We start from the raw sequence: 20254 nt of genomic DNA, 5'->3' as shown, positions 1-20254 counted from the left end.
TTGCACCGATCGACGGTACACTTTGTGGGCTACCCACCGCTACCCTCAGTTCATCTCTGGGTGATCGGATTGCCGCACTACGGACCCCGCGGCCTACTCACGGTACCGCTGCCGCCTCGTGTGCTGTGCATCTGAGGGCCTTGGCAATCACCGCCTGGTAAGGAGACCTGCCCTCCGCTACCTGTGCCCCGACAGAAACTATCTCCTTCCCCTCTGGCACCTAGGGACCAGTGGGAGCTGCCTCTCACTTCCACTTCTGAGGCCTTCAGCGGCCGGCCGCCATTTTCTCAGGGCCTATACTCACCTCCATCACTCGCAGGCGCTTCACCACTCCGGCCTCATTGCATACCTGCCTGCTCTGCTCTCTTCCCGACCGGACTCCAGGCACTTTCACATGGCTCCATCTACTCACTGTATAGCTGCGGCCCATGAATATGAATATTAAATAAAGGTTTCCGACCCCTGAAATATAGAGTATGGCCCTCATGGAATTACATTTGAAAATATGTGGTGTTCATGGCTCTCAGCCAAAAAGGTTCCCAACCCCTGCTCTAGAGAAACTGCTCTTTGCAAAATGCACAAAGGGGTTGATTTGCTAAAACTGGAGAGTGCAAAATCTAGTGCAGCTGTGCATGGTAGCCAATCAACTTCTAACTTCAGCTTGTTAAATCTCTGACACAAAAAAAAACCTGGAAGCTGATTGGATTCTATGAAGAGTTGCACCAAATTTTGCACTCTCCAGTTTTAGTAAATCAGCCCCATTTTGCTCAAGGCCTCATTAACACGGGCATACCTATCCATATGCCTGTGCAAAGGACTGTCTTTGCCCACATGGGATGCACAGGTATCTCATGCATCCACGTGCAGGCAGTCCTATTTATGTCTAATGGGATTCAGTGACTGCACAGACACAAGTCCCAATTTGACAGCCACAAATGTGCGTGTCCCCGAATGCAGGGATTGTGCGTTCAGGTACACGCACCTGTGTGACTGTCAAAATTGGGACTAATGACTGTGTCTGTGCAGCCTCTGCATCCCAATACAGTTGAATGGGACTGCCTGCATGTGGATGCATGGACCATCTGATGCGGGCAATGATGGCCCCTTGCACAGTTGTAAAGATAGGTATGCCCAAGTAAATGAGTCTTAAAGCGGAAATTCAGGTATGGTCTGCATTACATACCTACATTGGTCCAGCTTGGCACAATGCAACCATGCATATCTCATGCCTGAATGATTGCTGTGGAAGCTGCAAATCACTGTAGTATTTGGCACTATTACAATGATTTCTGCGATTATCCTGACCCCGTGCCTTTTGTATAGGACCTATAGAGGGTCGCTCGCTCGCTCAGCCTACATTCACAGAACACCTGGAATTTTTTTTAATGAATATAAGGCATTCTCTGATTGAGAGAGGTGTAGCGGTGGCGGTGTGATGTCACAATCACCACCTCGTCCAGAAAACCCCTTGTATTCATTAAAAAATTATAAGGTGTCCTGTGAATGGAGGCAGTTCTGAGCAAGCAAGCCTTGGTGGTCAGTGTGCAGAAGGGAAGCCACATGGCACAGCACTCAAAGATCGTAGCTATCACTATAAGTGGTGCTTTTCACTCATTCGATGTCCTCTATTCAAAGAGCGCTTTTCCACTGATGGAAGCTACAGCTTCTATAAATGGAAGAGGGGTGGAAAGGGGGGGCATGGACGGCATTCTTAGCCTGTGACAGGTCCAGTGACTGAATTAAGTCAGAAGATTTAAAAAAGGGACAGTTCCCATTTAATTTAAGTACTGTCCCTTGTACTGTTTTTTTTTTCTTTTTATTTCATCTAAACCTTAGGTGGCCTTAGATGTTTCAGCAGGGACTGGCCATATTAAAACCAGTGTGTGGCCCATCCCTGTTCAACAGAAGTCAAGTGTTAGATCAATTTCTGCAGAATGAACAGGGTGAACAGTCTTGCTGTCAGAATACAATGTACCAGCAGGGGGAGCCATAGCTTTAAGCAGGCTATAGATGATGCAATTTTCTTTCCTGCAACCATGGCAGAACCCAATGAATATTGCTGGTGGCTATAGCTGCTGGCAAAATATATATAAGGTGTTCTGGTTGCTGGTTGTACCCATATCGATCAATGCATTGACTTAGGTACAATCAGCCTGCCCATAGATGGTTCACATCTCAGCCTGTCCCTGCCATACTGGAAGGGATTAAAACCAACTATTGCCAGGTTTAAGTTTTAAGTGGTTGTGAAGGCTAAAGGTTTTTTTTTAGAATGTATAAAGGTAAAAAACCTTCTGTGTGCAACAGCCCCCCCAGCTCCCCCTAATACTTACCTGTGCCTGATCTTCCTCTAGCGCTGTGCACGGGAGCCTCTCCTGGGTCTCTCCCTCCTCATCGGCTGAGACAGCAGCAGGAGCCATTGCTTCCACTACTGTCAATCTCAGCCAGTGAGCCAATAAGGAGAGAGCAGTGGCAGGGCTGAGCCGAGCTGTGTGTGTGTGAATGGACACATGGAGCAGCCGCTCAGGAGCCCCCATAGCAAGCTGCTTGCTATGGGGGCACTCAGCAGGAGGGCGGGGACAGGAGCGCCGGCAGGGGACCTGAAAAAAGGAGGATCGGGCCTGCTCTGTGCAAAACCATTACACAGAGCAGGTAAGTTTGACATATTATTTTTACTTAAAAAAATGGATCCTTTAATATAATTTTAAGGAAGCAATTTACACTTTCTGAATAGGTCTGTGGCTCACATTAGTGCAGGTAGCACAATGTGAGTTCATGATTAAGGGTTGGAATGTTGAATCCCCTGGGCAGAAGTGTCCAGGTATAATTGGTCATTGGGATGAGCACAAATCATCTGGACATGCACACTAACAAGCCTTGTGTAATTAAAGTGCATTCCAACAGTCCATCATCCCTCAGCATACCAGTTCTAGAGTGCACTGCACCTCCATCTTCCACACCACTAGTTACCAGCCCCAGGGCCAACCTTGTTCGTAGCAAGAAATTCTTGTATTACATGACTTTCCTCTGATGTCTAATGTCTCTATAACAGTATATATAGGGACCCTTGTGCATCAATAAGTACAGTCAGGGCCGGCCTTAGGTGTTCAGGTGCTCTGTGCGAGCTAATCTTGTGGCGTCCATCCTCACCCCTCGCCCCCTGGTTACCTAAATATACACAAAGAGGAAAACATTTTTTGTAACAAATCGGAGAGAGATGGGGGGGCTTCGGGCATGGTACAGGAGGTGCAGGGGCTGCGGGCATGGTGCAGGAGGTGCAGGGGCTGCGGGCATGGTGCAGGACATGCAGGGGCTGCGGGCATGGTGCAGGACATGCAGGGGCTGTGGGCATGGTGCAGGGGCTGCAGGCATGGTACAGGAGATGCAGGGGCTGCAGGCATGGTACAGGAGATGCAGGGGCTGCAGGCATGGTACAGGAGATGCAGGGGCTGCAGGCATGGTACAGGAGATGCAGAGGCTGCAGGCATGATACAGGGGCTGCGGGCATGGTGCAGGAGATGAAGGGGCTGCGGGCATAGTACAGGAGATGCAGGGGCTGCGGGCATAGTACAGGAGATGCAGGGGCTGCGGGCATGGTACAGGAGATGCAGGGGCTGCGGGCATGGTACAGGAGATGCACGGGCTATGGGCATGGTGCAGGAGATGCAGGGGCCTCGGGCATGGTGCAGGAGATGCAGGGGCCTCGGGCATGGTGCAGGAGATGCAGGGGCTGCAGGCATGGTGTAGGAGATGCAGGGCTGTGGGGATGATACAGGGCTGTGGGCATGGTACATGCAGGGCTGAAGGCATGGTACAGGAGAGGCACTGCTGCGGGCATAGTACAGAAGATGCAGAGGCTGCTGGCATGGTGCAGGAGATGCAGGGGCTGTGGGCATGGTACAGGAGATGCAGGGGCTGCGGGCATGGTGCAGGAGATACAGGGGCTGCAGGCATGGTGTAGGAGATGCAGGGCTATAGGCATGATGCAGGGCTGTGGGCATGGTACATACAGGGCTGTGGGCATGGTACAGGAGAGGTAGTGCTGTGGGCATAGTACAGAAGATGAAGTGCTGTGGGCATGGTACAGGAGATTCTCCTGGAGTGGAGAATCACCTGTACCATGCCCGCAACACTGCTGAGGAGATGCAGGGGCTGCGGAGGGGCCTCACTTACCGTTTGGAGAGCCGCCTTGCATTTAAAAATGGCGCAGTCGGCGCCAGTACGTCACCCCGCATGCGCCGTCTGCCTGAGAATAGCCGAGCGTGTACGAGCGTTTCCGAGCGGCGGCAGCCCCTGGCCGTTTTTTTGTTTTCAGGTGCGCTGATCTTCAGCCAGCCCCCTCTCCAGACAGTTCTGCTGTGACTCGTCCTGGCTGTGAGTAACTGACTGCTGCGAGCTGTGATGGCCACGTGGCGCCTGTTACCCATGGTGCTTTGTGCGGCCGCACAGCTCGCACACCCCAAAGGCCGGCCCTGAGTACAGTCGGATACTGTATGTGGGTATGATCACACTGCCCAATGATTTATTTTTATCACTTTTAAAATAAACGTGCAGACGGTGAGGATCTTCACAAAGTAATTTTAAAACTTCAGGGTCTTTCAGATAAATAGAAGTACGCTAGATATAATTGAAAGACAATGTGGAAATTAATATAAGATTTAAAATTATTTCCATGCATATGCTTTAAGCAGTTTTAAACCCAAAAGCAAACATTTATTATATTACAGCTTTCCAATTCTTAAACGGAATGACTGCATTCGTTTTTTTAGGCTTTCTTTTAATCTGTTTTAACCTGGTGATCCAGACAGTAAGTATGTTGTTTTTTTAAAGAGCAAGCTCCCTTGCCGACCGCCGCACGACGATATACGTTTGGCAGTCAGCCCCGGCCAGGCAAAGGGACGTATATATACGTCACTAGCCTGTCACTTGCTAGGGAGCCAATAGCGGGCAAGCGCGCTCCCGCCCCAGCTCGTTCCCCAGCAAGTCCGTGCGTGTGACCGGCGGACACTTGCCGATCATCGCTGCAGAGGGAGAAAGTCAGGCGGCTGATGTAAACAAGTCGCCTGTCATTCTCCCCTGTGTAGGAATGGTGATCATATGGTTCTACTATGTAGGACCGTTGATAACTGTTCCTACACTTCAAGCCACAGCCAATCACAGTTAGAATCACGCCCCTAGGGACACACACAGCCCCTCCCTCTCAAAAAAGTTAACCCCTTCACTACCAGTGTCATTTTGCAGTAACAGTGCATATGTATAGCACTGATTACTGTAGTAATGTCACTGGTAACCCCAAAAGTGTCAAAAATGTCAGTCAAGGGTCCGATCTGTCCGCCGCAATGTCGCAGTACGCGTTAAAAAAAAAAAACACCAAAAATGACAGAAATCTTTCCCTTAGTTAGTAAATGCAATAACTTTTGCGCAAACCAATCAAAATACGCTTTTTGCGATTTTTTTTTACCAAACATATGTAGCAGAAAGCAAATTGGCCAAAAATGTTAAAAAAATTAGATTTTTACATTTTTTTATTTTTTTGGGGGGGAATTTCATATAAAAAAAATTGAAAAATATTGTTATTTTTGCAAAATTTACGCTCTTTTTTTGTTTATAGCGCAAAAAGTAAAAATCGCACAGGTGATCAAATACCACCAAAAGAAAGCTCTGTTTGTGGGAAAAAAAGGACGTCAAATTAGTTTAGGTACAGCGCCGCACGACCGTGCAATTGTCTGTTAAAATCACGCAGTAAAAAAAAAAAAAAAAAAAAAAAAAAAAAAAAAAATCGCAAAAAACCCCCTGGTCAGGAAGGGGGTAAAATCTTCCGGGGCTTAAGTGGTTAAACCTTTTATTCCTAAAAGGAAAAATACATGTTTGCTGTAACTTATAATTTATCTGTTAGTGTATTTAATCTGCTAGTACATCTAACACCCCCCTCCCCCCCAGACTGACAATGCTGCTGTTTGCTGTGCCCCCTGTGCTTCTTCATCCAGAGTGGGGGTGTTGTAAAATTTTGTCGGACCCGTGAAAAAATCGGACCTCGTCACTTCCGGTGACAGAGCATCACAAAACAGCTGATGGGAGTCGTCCGTGCGCATGCGCAGAAGACATTTTTCGAGGTTTGGCAAAATTATAACAGAGAGCGGACAGCTGATTGAGAGGAGGCGGGGCTGAGGTGCGACGGAGGACACATATGCAGAGCTGGTGGAGGAGGCGGGACGGAGGTGCGGCCGTGTAATAAATGCAGGACTTTAGCGACTCCTTCTGTTTTATTATCTTTAGCAATTATTGTATTATTTATCCTTAGGATTTCATTACATTTAGTATTTCTTATTTTGTATTATATAAACAGTAAATGTAATGAAATCCTAAGGATAAATAATACGATAATTGCTAAAGATAATAAAACAGAAGGAGTCGCTAAAGTCCTGCATTTATTACACGGCCGCACCTCCGTCCCGCCTCCTCTATTCAGCTCTGCAGATGACGCGGCGGTGTGTCTTCCGTCCCACCTCAGCCCCGCCTCCTCTCATTCAGCTGCCCGCTATGTGTTATAAGTTTACCAAACCAAGATAATGTCTTGTGCGCATGCGCACTTGAGACTCCTATAACCGGAAGTGACGAGGTCCGATTTTTTCACGGGTCCGAGAAAATTTTAGAACAGGGGCACTCTAATACAGGAGGTGTGTTACTGGCCAGATCACCAGGTGAAAACAGAGGGGGAAAAGCCTAAAGAAAACAAATGCAGCCACCACATCTAATGGTTGGTAAGCTGCAATATATAACAATTTTGGTTTTGGGTTTAATACCGTACCTACCGAAATTAACCTCCAAAGTACCACACTTACCTTACTGGACAACAGCACAGCTGACCAGAAAAGCTAGAAGAGCCATGCAGCACTGCACTGTAAACTAGTGATCTACACGGTTTTCATTAATAAGTCACAAACTTGAGCTATTTTACCAGGCATGCCCATTTCTCAGTCTGCACTACCGTAATAATATAAATATAGGTCACAATAACTTTATTAGGCGCACAGCGGTGATGCATATAACTACTCATACAATACATCAGGCTAACCTATCAGCAGTTCGGTGTTGTCACCCCAATGAAAGATTATTCCTGGCTGAATGCAGACCTGTACTTATTTAACAATAAAACAGATGAACATTTATCGACAAAAAAAAAAACCAAACAGCAATGCTTTTTAAAGTATATAAAAGATATACTGACCTAACGTGGTGGGAATGTCTCCTCTGAATTCATTCAGACACAGTCTTAGAAGGAAACTGGACTTCCCAGACCCAGCATCCCCAGCCAGAACAAGACGATAAATTGGACTTGGGGAGTGAGAGCCTTCTTCTAATGCCAGACCTTCTCTCTGTACGGAACACAGGTACAAAATAGGTTTGCAAACATAAGCTAGGACCAAATCAGCAATATAAATGTGACTAATATAAGGTATCTAGACCAGTGGTTCTCCTCCACCAGGCCGTAGCCCACTGCCATATCATAGCCTCCCGCAAGCTCCCAAAGTGTCCTCAAACTTCCATACTGGATCACAGTGCTCCCTAGCCCCCAAAGTAGCAAACCTCCCACAGTGCCACCCAGCAACCTTCACAGCCTCCAGCCCCCCATAGTGCTCCTAATCTCCAACAGTCTCCCACATTGCCTCCCAATCTTCCAGTGCCACCCAGCCACCTTCACAGCCTCCAGCCCCCCATAGTGCTCCTAATCTCCAACAGTGTCCCACATTGCCTCCCAATCTTTCACAGTGCCACACCCAGCCACATTCACAGCCTCCAGCCTCCCATAGTGCTCCTAATCTCCAACAGTGTCCCACATTGCCTCCCAATCTTCCAGTGCTACCCAGCCACCTTCACAGCCTCCAGCCCCCCCATAGTGCTCTTAATCTCCAACAATGTCCCACATTGCCTCTCAATCTCCCACAGTGCCATCCAGCCACCTTCACAGCCTCCAGCCCCCCATAGTGCTCCTAATCTCCAACAGTGTCCCACATTGCCTCCCATTCTTCCAGTGCCACCCAGCCACCTTCACAGCCTCCAGCCCCCCCCATAGTGCTCTTAATCTCCAACAATGTCCCACATTGCCTCTCAATCTCCCACAGTACCATCCAGCCACCTGCACAGCCTCCAGCCCCCCATGGCACTCTTTATCTCCAACAGTGTCCCACACTGCCTCCCACAGTGCCACCCGCACAGCCTCCAATCCCCCCATAGTGCTCTTAATCCCCAACAGTGTCTCACATTGCCTCCCAATCTCCCATAGTGCCACATAGGCACCTTCACAGCCTCCAGCCCATTTTAGCGCTCTTAATCTCAAACAGTGTCCCACACTGCCTCCCACAGTGCGACTCAGCCTGCTGCACAGCCTCCAGACCCCCCCCCCTCATAGCTCTCTTAATCCCCAACAGTGTCCCACATTTCCTCCCAATCTCCCACAGTGCCACCCAGCCATCTTCACAGACTCCAGCCCCCCATAGTGCTCCTAATCTCCAACATTATCCCTGCAAAGTTCTCTGCCTCCTGGATAGACCCCAGCCCACTCTAGAGACCCTATCACTCATAGTTTTTCCCAGTCCCCTCCAGAAAGTTCACCCCCTATAGGACCACCAGGTCTGCTGCAGAGTCCCTTAACTCCTTCCAGAACCCTCATCCCCCCACAATGACACCCAGCCCCATCCAACACCTTACATATTTTGCATTGCCATACTTTTTTTGTGCGAGTATAAAATTTTGTTTTACTGTTGGAAGGTTATGGAAGAATTTATCAGGCTCTGGTAACAATAGGATTGAGAACCACTGACCTAGACTATATATAGCAGGGGTCTCCAAACTGCGGCCTTTTGCTTGCCTTTATCTGGACCTCGGAGCACTATTCCATCCGCTAACACCAGCAATGGGAAATAATTCCTGTTGTTGACACCAACAATAGGGGAACTATTTCTCCCATTGACACCATTAAAAGGGAACAGTTCCTTCTATTGACACCAAAGATGGGCAAAATTACTTCCATTGACACCAATGATGGGGCGCAATTCCTGTCAATGATGGGGCACTAGTCCTCCAACTGCACTCCAGGACATCTTCTACTCCCATTGGCCCTAGTCTAGCCCCCCTAAACTCTGAGGTACAATAAACTGGCCCTTTGTTTAGAAAGTTTGGAGATCCCTGGTATATAGAAAACACATGTAATTAGTAATCAAGGTCTGAACAGCACTACTATCTGCACTATTTTGCAACCAAAACTAAAGGTTTGTACACTTTCTTAACCCCCCCACAGTGTATTCCCTTCTGAGTTCTTGAGGCACGAGGTTCTTGAGAAATGGGGGTTCCTACATCCTTTACATACTTTAATTTTCACACATCTACCTAAAACTCCACTTTAGCTTAAAAAAAAAAAAAGGGGCCCAGCTGTGTTTTTACCACTCCCCAAACTCTCCCTTAAGCTGCAAAGGCATATTCTGAAACAAAATGATCCCCCAGTTGCATTTGGCAGGCAATACAGCCCCCTGAACATAACTGATTTAACTGAATAGGCTGCACCACAGCCAAGTGCAATGAATGTTGTTGCAGGGTGTTAGGTGCCGGTTTTTAGGGGTTAAAACAGGTGATGTGGAGGAGTCACAAAACCTTCTCACTGTCTATCAAACGCCCTATGAAAAGTGATCCACTAATGTACAAGATACCCTAAAAGATAGTAATGTGCATTGTACTTACTTTGGGTGTAAACGCAGGAAGTCGCCTTTTTGAAGAGGCAGTAGAACCACTGCGGCTTAGAGGCCGAGATGGGGTCCACTTAATTCTTCCATCAATTTCTGATCTGGCTTCTACTGTCTGGCAAAATAAAGACACAATTATTTCATGCAGCAGGATAGGAATGGCTGATATTGGAAAAGCATGCTGTATTCCTGGTCAGTTGTAATAAATAACATGTATGTTGTCCAGGCATATCTTTTACAATCCTGGCCCTCAGGGTCCAATAAAATATACACCCATCAGCCATAACATTATGACCCCTGACAGGTAAAGTGAATAATATTGATTATTTCGTTACATGGGCACCTAAAAGTGGGTGGGATATATTAGGCAGCGAAGTGAACATGTTGTCTCAGAAGTTGATGTGTTGAAAGCAGAAATAAATGTGCAAGTGTAAGGAATTGAGCAAAATTAGGTGGGTGCTCATAGTGTTCTGGCTGATGTGCTGAGGTGTACAAACTAATTCAATCAGGCAACTAGTAATGTGTGCAGTGCACTATATAAAAACCAATCAGGATTCACCTTCCAATCACCTCCAATCCAGTAATATTAAAGTAGAAGTCCTCGATTTTTATTATTAAACCATCACTCTATACCTGTGGTCACCAACCTTTCGGACCTCACAATTTTGAATCCTGCAGACCACTAACATGCATTTTACATGGCTTATACACACAATGCTCTGGCCCTCTGCTCCCCCCCCCCCCCTTAAATTACACTACTGCCTTATACACATAATACTTCGGCTCTCTGCCCCCTTTTGCACCCCCCAAAATACACTGCTGCCTTACACAGACTCATCATTGGATCTCACCTCCTTATCCAGCCATGTACTCATACTCTGTGCTCCCTCCCACAGTCTGTGATCAGCGCTGCCATTGGAAGTCCCTTCCTTCTTCACCTCCCACTCCCTGCACTACTCCCTGCGCCTCCCTCTGAGTTCACAGGAGCCGGAAATACAAAGGAGGCATTGAGTATCAATGGGCGCTGACAGTATTGACTGTCAGCCTGCATTGGGAACAACACTGGAAACAACATTGGGCAGTATACATCCGCCACATTGTTGATTTGCGGTAGAACCCCTGGGGACCACCAACATTTTCTTGTGGACCATCAGTGGTCCACTGGTTGGCAACCACCGCTCTAGATCAGTTAAACACTGGACTAGAAGTTATTATGATCAACAATGCGAATAAATACTCATAATTGAAAAATGTTACTGCCACAGCTCCAGCTCCTCCATGCACCTTTTGGTTCAGGAGTACTTACCCACGTGGCAGGAATACATCTCCCATTGTTCCTTGTATGTATTAGCAATGTGCATGTGCAATGAATTACTAAAAATTTCCCTTGGTCTCTCCACCTGACATGCTAAAGTGTCACTTATAGCAGATGAGTGGAACTCATAATCTTTTCTTCCCAAACCTCTCTGTGCTGTCTGTCCATGAAGGCACACAGAGAGGCAGCATGCATCACTGCAGTCCATGGGTGGGGGGGCTCATTAGAATGCACTAGTAATAGTGGATACTGCAAAAATGGAAGTGCCAGTCGGGATAACAAAAAAAGGACGTGTTCTGATTGAGAAAAGCAGTAAACTACAAGAATGCATAGTAGCGTTGAAAAGTTTTTAAAAATTTAGGTTAACATTTGAAGCCTGCTTTTGTAGGTTCAGCACTATAGTATTTCTAAGGAAAACTGAACCTTTTCAAGCTGCCCCAGGTTCCGGGTTCTAAGAGCTCGTCCCACTCAGCATGAATAGCATGGCAGCAAATCAGGATGCACTCTGTGAGTCACACTGTAGTGTTTTTTCACTGTCACAGGGTTCTAGAAATAGTCCCCACACTAAAGCCATGCCCACTGACGCATTTCACCCCAACTTGGCTCATTCGTAGCCCAACTGAGTTAAAACACGTCAGGTGAATATGGATTGCTTAGGGCAGGGGCTATGTATGGAAGCCGGTTGCAGTGAAAACATATGCTACAGTGTGAGTTTCACCGAGTGCAGCTTCATTTTCTTCCTTTCTATAGCATTTCTCTGCTGCATTGAAAAAGCTTGACAGGGGCTCACTAAGATGTTTTACATTGTGGACTTCCTGCTTACAAGGTTCACTGACACCTAAAGGCAGTGAATAGGGGCATATACCACTGAGTACAACCAGATACCAGCAGGGCTCAGGCAGCCTCAGATGGCCAGAGTTCACCTCCCTTCATTATTTCCTCTATGATTTAATAATTGAGCTAGAAAACACACACTGGTACTCTATAACCATTAAGGTATTCCTTATAGTTATGGAATGTAATCCAAATATCCCCAACTCATTACTCTAGTTTTAAGACAAAAGGACCAATAAAATGGACCTATACCATTGAAGTATACCTAAAGCCAAAACTTGTCTTTGTGGATGGAGTAGGGAAGGGTAGAAACTGCTCGACCGATTTTGAAGTTTCCCCCCCCCACTTCCCGTTCTGTGGACACAACAGGAAGTGCAAGACAATCTCTCCAACCTGAGCTTAGACAGTTGCCACCAGGACAAGTGCCCATTGAAAATTTTTTCAGGTGGCAACTCTGAGAATATCCTCCTAATGAGGACACAGACAGTAAGAAAAACAGGGCAGGGGTTCTAACCACTATCCAAAACTAAAAAAAAAAAAAAAAATAGATTTAGCTTTAGACACGGAATACAATAAAACACGTGGCCACTCAGTAAAACTTGGGGAAAAACGGTTTAACCTTAAAATACGTAGGGGGTTCTTTACTGTCAGAGCAGTAAGGATGTGGAATTCTCTTCCACAAGCAGTGGTATCAGCAGGGAGCATCGATAGTTTAAAAAAACTATTAGATGGGCACCTTAACCACTTAAGCCCCGGAAGATTTTACCCCCTTCCTGACCAAGGGGGTATTTTGCGATTCGGCACTGCGTGACTTTAACGGACAATTGCGCGGTCGTGCGACACTGTACCTAAACTAATTTGATGTCCTTTTTTTTCCACAAACAGAGCTTTCGTTTGGTGGTATTTGATCACCTGTGCGATTTTTTGATCATGCGCTATAAACAAAAAAAGAGCGTCAATTTCGCAAAAATAACAATATTTTTCACATTTTTTTATATGAAATTCCCCCCCCCAAAAAAATGTAAAAATCTAAATTTTTTAACATTTTCGGCCAATTTGTGTTATGCTACATATGTTTGGTAAAAAAAAATTGCAAAAAGAGTATTTTGATTGGTTTGCGCAAAAGTTATCGCGTTTACTAACTAAGGGAAAGATTTTTGTCATTTTTGTTGTTTTTTTTTTAACGCGTAATGGCGGCGATCTGCGATTTTTTTTGCGGGACTGCGACATTGCGGCGGACAGATCGGACCCTTGACTGACATTTTTGACACTTTTGGGGTTACCAGTGACATTTCTACAGTAATCAGTGCTATACATATGCACTGTTACTGTAAAATTACACTGGCAGTGAAGGGTTAACTTTATTTGAGAGGAAGGGGTGGTGTGTGTCCCTAGGGGCGTGATTCTAACTGTGATTGGCTGTGGCTTGAGGTGTAGGAACAGTGATCAACGGTCCTACATAGTAGAACCGTATGATCATTGTTTCTACACAGGGGAGAATAACAGGCGGCTTGTTTAAACTAGCCGCCTGCCTTTCTCCCTCTCCACCGACGATCGCCGAGTAACACGCGCGGGGGAGGTCCGTGACGCGCGCTCGCTCCCCAGAGCCTCACAGGCTAGCGACGTAGACCTACGCTGCTCTGCCTGTGAGGGGCTGACTGCTGCAGTAAATATACTGTGAGCAGTCGGCAAGTGGTTAAAGACCACAACATACAGGGGTATACAATGTACGATTAACAGCAAACACACACACATCATAGGTTGAACTGGATGGACTGTTGTCTTTTTTTCGACCTCACAAACTATGTAACTATGTAACTATGTAAGACACACTTAAGCAGAATAAAGCAAATGTCGATCTGTCACTGCTATACAGCCAACCAAGTTTCCTACTTTGGAATAAGGAATCCTTGTAAAATAAGCAACCTGGCTGGCTGCGCAAGGTCCGAAAAGAAGACGCTTACCTCTGCTTCGGAGTTCACGTGGGAGGCACTTCCTTCCCAGGCCTCCTCAGAGCTCTGACTGTGGTCACTTCCAATGTCACTGGCGTAGCTTTCCGCGTCGCTGTATCCAAGACTGCGAGGAAGGGATACTCCGCTGTCTCTACATTTATTGGCCCATGAGGCTACATCAGAAAATCTGTGATATGGGTCATCGTCTCCTCCATAGCTATTGACAAGGACACAACAGGAGAAGCACAATAGACGTACATCAAGTCAAATTGACAAAAATCAAAAATGTATAATGCATTACACTGGTCAAAACAAGAGTCACCAATAAGTGAACCACAGATCGCTTTTTAGAGATGGGGTCAATAATAACTGCAAATCTGAAAAAGCCCTAAGATATACAAAATACTGTTTATCACATTTTTGCTTTTTTTATTTTTTTTTAAAAATAGCATATCCTGAGATTTTGGAAGATATGAGTAAGCTTGTTCCCTGCAACAATTAATCACCAATTTTGCAATTAAGTGTTTTTTTTGGATAGATTACTCACCTATCCAGTGAATCAAGCTGTAACCCCTTTGAAAGTCACCACACCCCATGACACCATCCTGCTTGTGACGTCATCAGGAGGCTTGCCTCCTGATGATGCTGCTGATGAGGCTGGCCTCCTGATGATGCTGCTGATGAGGCTGGCCTCCTGATGATGCTGCTGATGAGGCTGGCCTCCTGATGATGCTGCTGATGAGGCTGGCCTCCTGATGATGCTGCACTGCACCAGTTTTAATTTTGACGTCAAATTTCAATTTCATTTTAGTCATAGTCTTTTGAATAAAATGCCATTCTACTTTGTCATATTTTAGTTATCTGGATTGTTTTATTTTTAGTTGTATTTTAGTCGACCAAAATCGAATGGATTTAGTTAAATTGTAATGCATTATTTAGGCATTGCCCTAGAACAGGGATCCTCAAACTACGGCCCTCCAGCTGTTGCAGAACTACACATGACATGAGGCATTGTAAAACTCTGACATTCACAGACATGACTAGGCATGATGGGAATTGTAGTTCCTGAACAGCTGAAAGGCCATCGTTTGAAAACCCTTGCCCTAGAATTTCCAAACTAGTTATATCCTCCTTGAATAAAAATCTAATAACATGTAGTGGGGATGGGGAAGTAAATGGGAGTGAGGGAGTGCACAGTCCTAAGCTAATTTGCTGAGAGAGGAAACACTCACCATGTGGTTTGCAAGGCATGGTTCCGGAACTACCATGCAGCAAGCAGGCAGACAGAGGGGGCTGCATCTCTCAACCAATACGGCATGTCAGGGGGCCGGGGCTTTAACAGACAGGCGGAGCTCTGAGAAAATTGGCAGTTCAGGTGGGGAAACGTCCCACTCTCACATTTTTGTTCTGTTTTTGTTCATTTATGAAAATTGGAATAGATTTTTGTGCTTGTTTTGGTCAATTGACTTCATTCGAATTCTATTTTCGTTTAGTTTTTCACTGAAAACATGCAGCTGACGAAAATTTTGATGAAATTAACACTGCACTGCACATGCGCAGCATTTTCTAAATAGGCGCGAAGCCTCCTGGCGTGAGTGATGGGGCTATCCCAGGAGGCTTCGGGCAGGCAGGTGGGGGACAGAGGAGGAGTAATTCTTGCCTAGGTGCTGAAAATAGGTTTTCCCCATACCATTAAAAAAAAATGCATTTCAGCTGATCAAATAATGACATAGGCTAATGGCATTTTTTAGTATTAGTTTTTTTTATATAGGACAACTTATGTTTGGCTTGATATGGTCATAAAATGCTTTTTAAACAACAGAAAAAATATTTGCTGGGTCTAGTGAAGGTTTGTGCTGTTTGAACTGGTGTCCTTATATTACATTTACACCGTACCTGCTGTAGGTAATCACAGGTGGCTCTTTCTGTGGGTTTGGAGAGGAATGCTGAAATAGTAGAAGGTACATATGAGAACAATGAAAGACATAATCCATTTCTTTCTACAGTTAAACACTGCTTCCTTCTCTGTGCATCCCCCCCCCCCCCCCCATCCATACACATTTATTACTGATTTCCACTCCATGCTACTGCTCTGGATTTACACTGTTCTGTGTGAATGTGGCGTACAATGGTCATACACACGTGTAGGAATGAATGGGCCCCTAGTGGTTCCTTTGTCTTTCACACTAAACAGCGGCACATACAGTAGATGTAACCAACCACATAGGGAAGAATTGGATTTCACGCAGCAAATTGAAGTTGCTGCAACAAAACAGACAAATGTGAATGGGCCCTTACTATAGTAAAAAAATAATGTGTGTGTGTATATATATATATATATATATATATATATATACACACACACACACACACACACATACATATTATAAATACACACACATATATATAGGATATAAAAAAATCAACACACCCCTGTTAAATGTCAGGTTTCTGTGATGTAATGAGAATAATAAGTAATAAGAATGAGACAAAGATAAATCATTTCAGAACTTTTTCCACCTTTAACCGCTTCCATACAGAGCAGTTAGACACCCTTCCTGCCCAGACCAATTTTCAGCTTTCAGCACTCTCACACTTTGAATGACAATTGCTCAGTCATGCTACACTGTAACCAAACAAAATTGTTATCATTTTTTTCACACAAATAGAGCTTTCTTTTGGTGGTATTTGATCACAACTGGGGTTTTTTTTTTTCGTGATATATGCAAAAAAAGAGCAAAAATTTTGAAAAAAAAAAACACTTTTTTTTATTTTCAATTATGAAATTTTGCAAAAAATAAATTTTTCTTCATACATTTGGGCCAAAATGTATACTGCTACATGTCTCTGGTAAAATTAACCCAAATTAGTGTATATTATTTAGTCTGTGTGAAAGTTATTGAGTCTAGAAGATATGGTACCAATTACTGAAAATTGATCACACCAGATGTACTGACGGCCTATCTCCTTTCTTGAGGCCCTGAAATGTCAGGACAGTACAAATACCGACCAAATGACCCCTTTTTGTAAAGTAGACAGTCCAAGGTATTTAGTAAAAGGCATTGTGAGTTTTTTGAAGTTGTAATTTTTTCCCACAATTCTTGGGAAAATGAAGAAAAAATGTTTTTTTTCTTTTTTTTCCCACAAAGTTGTCAATTTATAAGCTATTTCTAACACATAGCATGTACACAGCAAAAATTGCACCCAAAAATACATTCTGCTACTCCTTCCGAGTATGGTGATACCACATGTGTGAGACTTTTACACAGCCTGGCCACAAAAAGAGACTCCACGTCCAAGAAGCACATTCAGGCGTTCTAGGAGCATAAATACACATAAAACTTTCTTACTACCTATCACACTTTTCAAGGCCCTAGAGCACCAATACAATGGAAAAGTCCACAAAATGACCCCATTTTGGAAAGCAAACACTCCAACGTATATTCTATGAGGCATTATGGGTCGTTTGAACATATAATTTTTTTCCACAGGTTTTTGGAAAATGTGGGAAAAAAATGAAAACTTTTTTTTTTTTTACACAAAGTTGTCAATTTATAGGATATTCCTAACACATAGCATGTACACAGCAAAAATGACACCCCAAAATACATTCTGCCACTCCTCCTGAGTATGGCAATACCACATGTGTGAGACTTTTTCACAGCCTAGCCATATAGAGGGGCCTAACATCCAAGGAGCATCATCATGCATCCTAGCCACTTGCCTAGGCCTATTTTTGACATTTGGTGTTTACAAGCTAAAATCAGTTGTTTTGCTAGAAAACTGCTTAGAACCCCCAAACATTATATATTTTTTTTTAGCAGAGACCCTAGAGAATAAAATGGAGATTATTGCAATATTTTTTATCACACCGTATTTGCGTAGCGGTCTTCCAAACGCAATTTTTTTGGAAAAAATTCACTTTTTTTAATTAAAAAATAAGAAACCAGTAAAGTTAGCCCAATTTTTTTCCATAATGTGAAAGATAATGTTACGCCGAGTAAATAGATACCCAACATGCCATGTTTCAAAATTGCGCACGCTCACGGAATGGTGACAAACTTTGGTACTTAAAAATCCCCATAGGCGACAATTTAAAAATTTCTACAGGTTGCCATCTTTGAGTTACAGAGGAGGTCTAGGGCTCAAATTATTCCCCTTGCTCTAACGATCGCGGCGATACCTCACATGTGTGGTTTGAACACCGTTTACATATGTGGGCGGGGTTTCTGTATGCATTCGCTTCTGCGCGCGAGCTAACGGGGACAGGGCGCTTTAATTTTTTTTTTTTTTTTTTTTTTTACTATTTATTTTATTTATTATTTTTTATTTTTACACCGTTTAAAAAAAAAAAAAAAACTGATCATTTTTATTTCTATTAAAAGAAATGTAAATATTCCTCGTAATAGAAATAGGCACGACAGGACCTCTTTTTTGTGAGATCTGGGGTCAAAAAGTCCTCAGATCTCACAAGTACACTAAAAGATAGAAAAAAAAAAAAAAAAAATAATTATAATATAAAATGAAAAAAAAAAAAAAAAAAAAGGACCTTTAAACCGGTTGCTAGGCAACAACATTTTCCGTAGCTCCGGTCCTCCAAGACCATAGAGTCAAGTGAGGGCAAGCTTGCCCTCACTCGACATCCTGTCTGTGAGGATTCGGGACCGGATCGTTTTCCCCGCTGCTGGCGGGCCCGGTAAGCGGGGAAAAGGATCGGAACGCGTCGGAAGGGGGGGGGGCGCTTCTTCCGCCATCCCGGAAGGGTGATCCGCCGCTGGGACCACCCTTATCGGAAAGCCAACCGTCCACCGTTTAAAAAAATACCAGGGTTATGGCAGCTATCTGCTGCCATAACACCGGTATTTAGGTTTAAACGGAGGACGTATATAAACCTTTTTGGACTTGGACATGGTGGCTGTATGAAGGGTGACAGGTATTCGGGTACTTTGTTGGGCAGGTGACAGGTACTCTGGTACTGATGAGCAGGTGGCAGGTACTCGGGTACTCCGATAGGCAGGTGACAGGTACTCGGGTACTCTGATGGGCAGGTGACAGGCAGGTGATAGGTACTGATGAGTAGTACTCACTGACTGATAGGTGATAGGTGATACTGTACTGATGGGTACTGATGATCAGTACTGATACGTGATAGGTACTGATGAGTACTGATGAGTAGTGATGGGTACTGATGAGCAGGCGGCAAGTACTTGGGTACTTCAGGCGTCAGGTACTCTGATGAGCAGGTGGAAGGTACTCGGGTACTCTGATGGGTAGGTGACAGGTACTCAGGTACTCTGATGACGGGTACTCCGTTGACAGGTACTCAAAGTACCCGAGTACCTGTCATCAGAGTACCCGAGTACCTGTCATCAGAGTACCCGAGTACCCGTCATCAGAGTACCCGAGTACCCGTCATCAGAGTACCCGAGTACCTGTCAGAATACCCGAGTACCCGTCATCAGAGTACCCGAGTACCCGTCATCAGAGTACTCGAGTACCCATCATCAGAGTACCCGAGTACCCGTCATCAGAGTACCCGAGTACCTGTCATCAGAGTACCCGAGTACCTGTCATCAGAGTACCCGAGTACCTGTCATCAGAGTACCCGAGTACCTGTCATCAGAGTATCCGTCATCAGAGTACCTGTCATCAGAGTACCCGAATACCTGTCACCAGCCCATCAGAGTACCCAAGTACCTGTCATCTGAGTACCTGATGGGCTGGTGACAGGTACTCGGGTACTTTGATGGGCTAGTGACATGTGCTCTTTATTGGGGGGGGGGCAATCAGTGTGTTTAGGGTGCACTGTAGTTGGTAACTAGCTGTTACCACAATCTCCTCCTCACACAGGATCAGTGTGTGAGGAGGAGAACACGGTGACAGCTAGTTAATGTGTTCTCTGTTGACATTTGTGACCGGCTGTGATTGGACACAGCCGGTCACGTGGTAAAGAGCCAATTTCATTGGCGCTTTACCTAGATCGGGGATCGACTCTGTCCAAGGGAGGAGTCTCGTCCCCGATCGCTGCTCTGCGCGCCCCCGGGGGCGCGCATTGCAGAGAGAACGAGCGGCTCTTGCTGGAGCCGCTCATGTGATCGGCTGTGATTGACACAGCCGATCACGTGGTAAACAGCCAATTTCTATTGGCTGTTTACCTTGATCAGGGATGGGCTATGTCCGAGGGACGAGCCTCATCCCTGATCGCGCCGCTGCGCGCCGCCGGGGGCGCGCAGTAGCAGCTAGAACGGGCCGACGTCATATGACGGCGGCCCGGATCTAGACAACCACTTTGCCGGCGTCATTTTACATGACTCGGTATGGAAGTGGTTAATGTGACCTGTAAACTGTAGAACTCAGTTGAACATCAAACTGAAATCTTTTAGGTGGAGGGAAGTAAAAATAAAAAACTAAAATAGTAT

The 20254-nt window shown here is 45.2% G+C and overlaps 1 protein-coding gene across 1 annotated transcript in view; it reads right to left on the bottom strand.

Moving 5' to 3' along the window:
• Positions 1-20254, bottom strand: part of LOC309553467 (ras and EF-hand domain-containing protein-like) — a 113114-nt gene that overhangs the window by 22616 nt on the left and 70244 nt on the right. Inside the window, exons 9-12 of the mRNA XM_082254672.1 lie at positions 15732-15781; positions 13848-14052; positions 9733-9849; positions 7226-7373 (exon numbers count right to left, since the gene is read on the bottom strand). Of these exons, the coding sequence (XP_082110798.1) occupies positions 7226-7373; positions 9733-9849; positions 13848-14052; positions 15732-15781 (520 nt within the window). The remainder of the gene's footprint in view (positions 1-7225; positions 7374-9732; positions 9850-13847; positions 14053-15731; positions 15782-20254) is intronic.

Source organism: Pelophylax lessonae, assembly GCF_965119305.1.
Source record: "Pelophylax lessonae genome assembly, chromosome: 4".
Classification (NCBI taxonomy): domain Eukaryota; kingdom Metazoa; phylum Chordata; class Amphibia; order Anura; family Ranidae; genus Pelophylax; species Pelophylax lessonae.
This window is presented reverse-complemented; position numbering and strand designations above follow the sequence as displayed.